We start from the raw sequence: 1,362 nt of genomic DNA, 5'->3' as shown, positions 1-1,362 counted from the left end.
CTTCCGGCCTCTCTCCCTCCCTCCCAGGAGCCTTCGGGAGCCCCCGCTCTCTCTTCCTCCCGGCTCCTCGGAGTCACCAAGTTACCCGAGTCCCCAAGGGCCTCCTGGGCGCTCACGTTCTGAGGCCAGCTCCTTCTGGAACCCAGGCTGTCCCGGCCCGGGGGACAGGGATGGAAGGGAGGAGACTGGGGGGGCGGGGCTCTGGGCTTGCTGTTGTGGCTCCCGTTGCCCAGAGCAGCATGGGGGAGAGCCCAAGACTCTGGATAAATAATATAGCTTTCTATGGAATATATATACGTATAGAATATATTATGTAGAAACACCAAAGACAACTAGAAGAGCCCCTGGGGGGAGGGGGGAGCACGAATTGGAACTTGGGGCTCCTAGGCAGGCAGGCAGGCAGGCAGGCTCCCTCTGATATTCCCCCTACACTCCCGTGCACACCCACATACCAGAGGGCTTCCTGCAGGAGGTGGCAGAGGTGAGTGTCTCACCCCTGCCCCATCTTAACCTGCAGAGAGAGAGAGAAAGGGCGAGATTGGGGCAAATGACTGGCTGGAAGTTCCCTGGGTGCCGTACCCTGGCCCCATCCCCAAAGCCCTGGACTGGCTTGGCCAGAGCCAGCAACTCACCAGCCTACATCTGGTTAGAGAAGGAGGTGGGTGCTCCCTGGGGGCCGTAGTCTGTGGGCTGGCCCCCATAGCCTCCCATGCCACCTGCAGGCTGCCCATAGTCGGGCTGGTAGCCGCCCTGAGGCCCATAGCTGCCAGGGCCCTGGCCATAGCCAGACTCCCCATAGGTGTCTCCCGGGGGGGCAGGCTGCTTCTCCGGGACGGGGGGCTGTGGGCGCAGGAATGGTGCAGACCAGCCGGTCTCCTTGAACACAAACCACACGTTGCCCAGCCACAGGACCAGATTGAGGAATCCAAACACCTGTGGGGAGGCACGACCCAGACAACTTTGCCCTCATCGCAGCCCTCCTGCCCCCCGCTTCCCCCCACCTCCCCAAGGCTTCCATTCCACCCATTGACCCAGAGGGCCCCCCTCAACAGCCGAGTCTGAGTCAGATGTGGGACGTGAGAGGAGTAGACTGAGGCCCAGCCTGCACAAGTGTCTCACCACAGAAGTGTTGAGGCCCGAGGTGACCGGGTCCCTCAGCTCCTTGCAGGCCACACCAGGCTGGGTGCAGATGCTACTCATGCCCTTGATCACATTCTCTGGGTCAGTGGCCATCTTCACATCAGACAAGCCCTTGGCCCACGCAGAGGAGCTCACCAACCACAGGAAGGCGAAGGCCGCCGTGACCAAGAAGTCCTGCACCGAGAGACAAGGACAGGGGGGGCTGAAGTGCCTGGGGCCTGG

The 1,362-nt window shown here is 62.0% G+C and overlaps 1 protein-coding gene across 1 annotated transcript; it reads right to left on the bottom strand.

The window, feature by feature from the left end:
- Nucleotides 1-6: 6 nt before the first annotated feature.
- Nucleotides 7-1,314, bottom strand: LOC123254067 (synaptophysin-like; the record flags this gene model as incomplete). Its single annotated transcript, XM_044683142.1, has 3 exons — nucleotides 7-511; nucleotides 633-933; nucleotides 1,120-1,314. Coding segments are annotated over 2 exons (492 nt in total), but the record flags the coding sequence as incomplete, so codon positions are not given.
- Between the last annotated feature and the right edge of the window lie 48 nt (nucleotides 1,315-1,362).

Source organism: Gracilinanus agilis, unplaced genomic scaffold (genome assembly GCF_016433145.1).
Source record: "Gracilinanus agilis isolate LMUSP501 unplaced genomic scaffold, AgileGrace unplaced_scaffold13815, whole genome shotgun sequence".
Classification (NCBI taxonomy): Eukaryota; Metazoa; Chordata; class Mammalia; order Didelphimorphia; family Didelphidae; genus Gracilinanus; species Gracilinanus agilis.
This window is presented reverse-complemented; position numbering and strand designations above follow the sequence as displayed.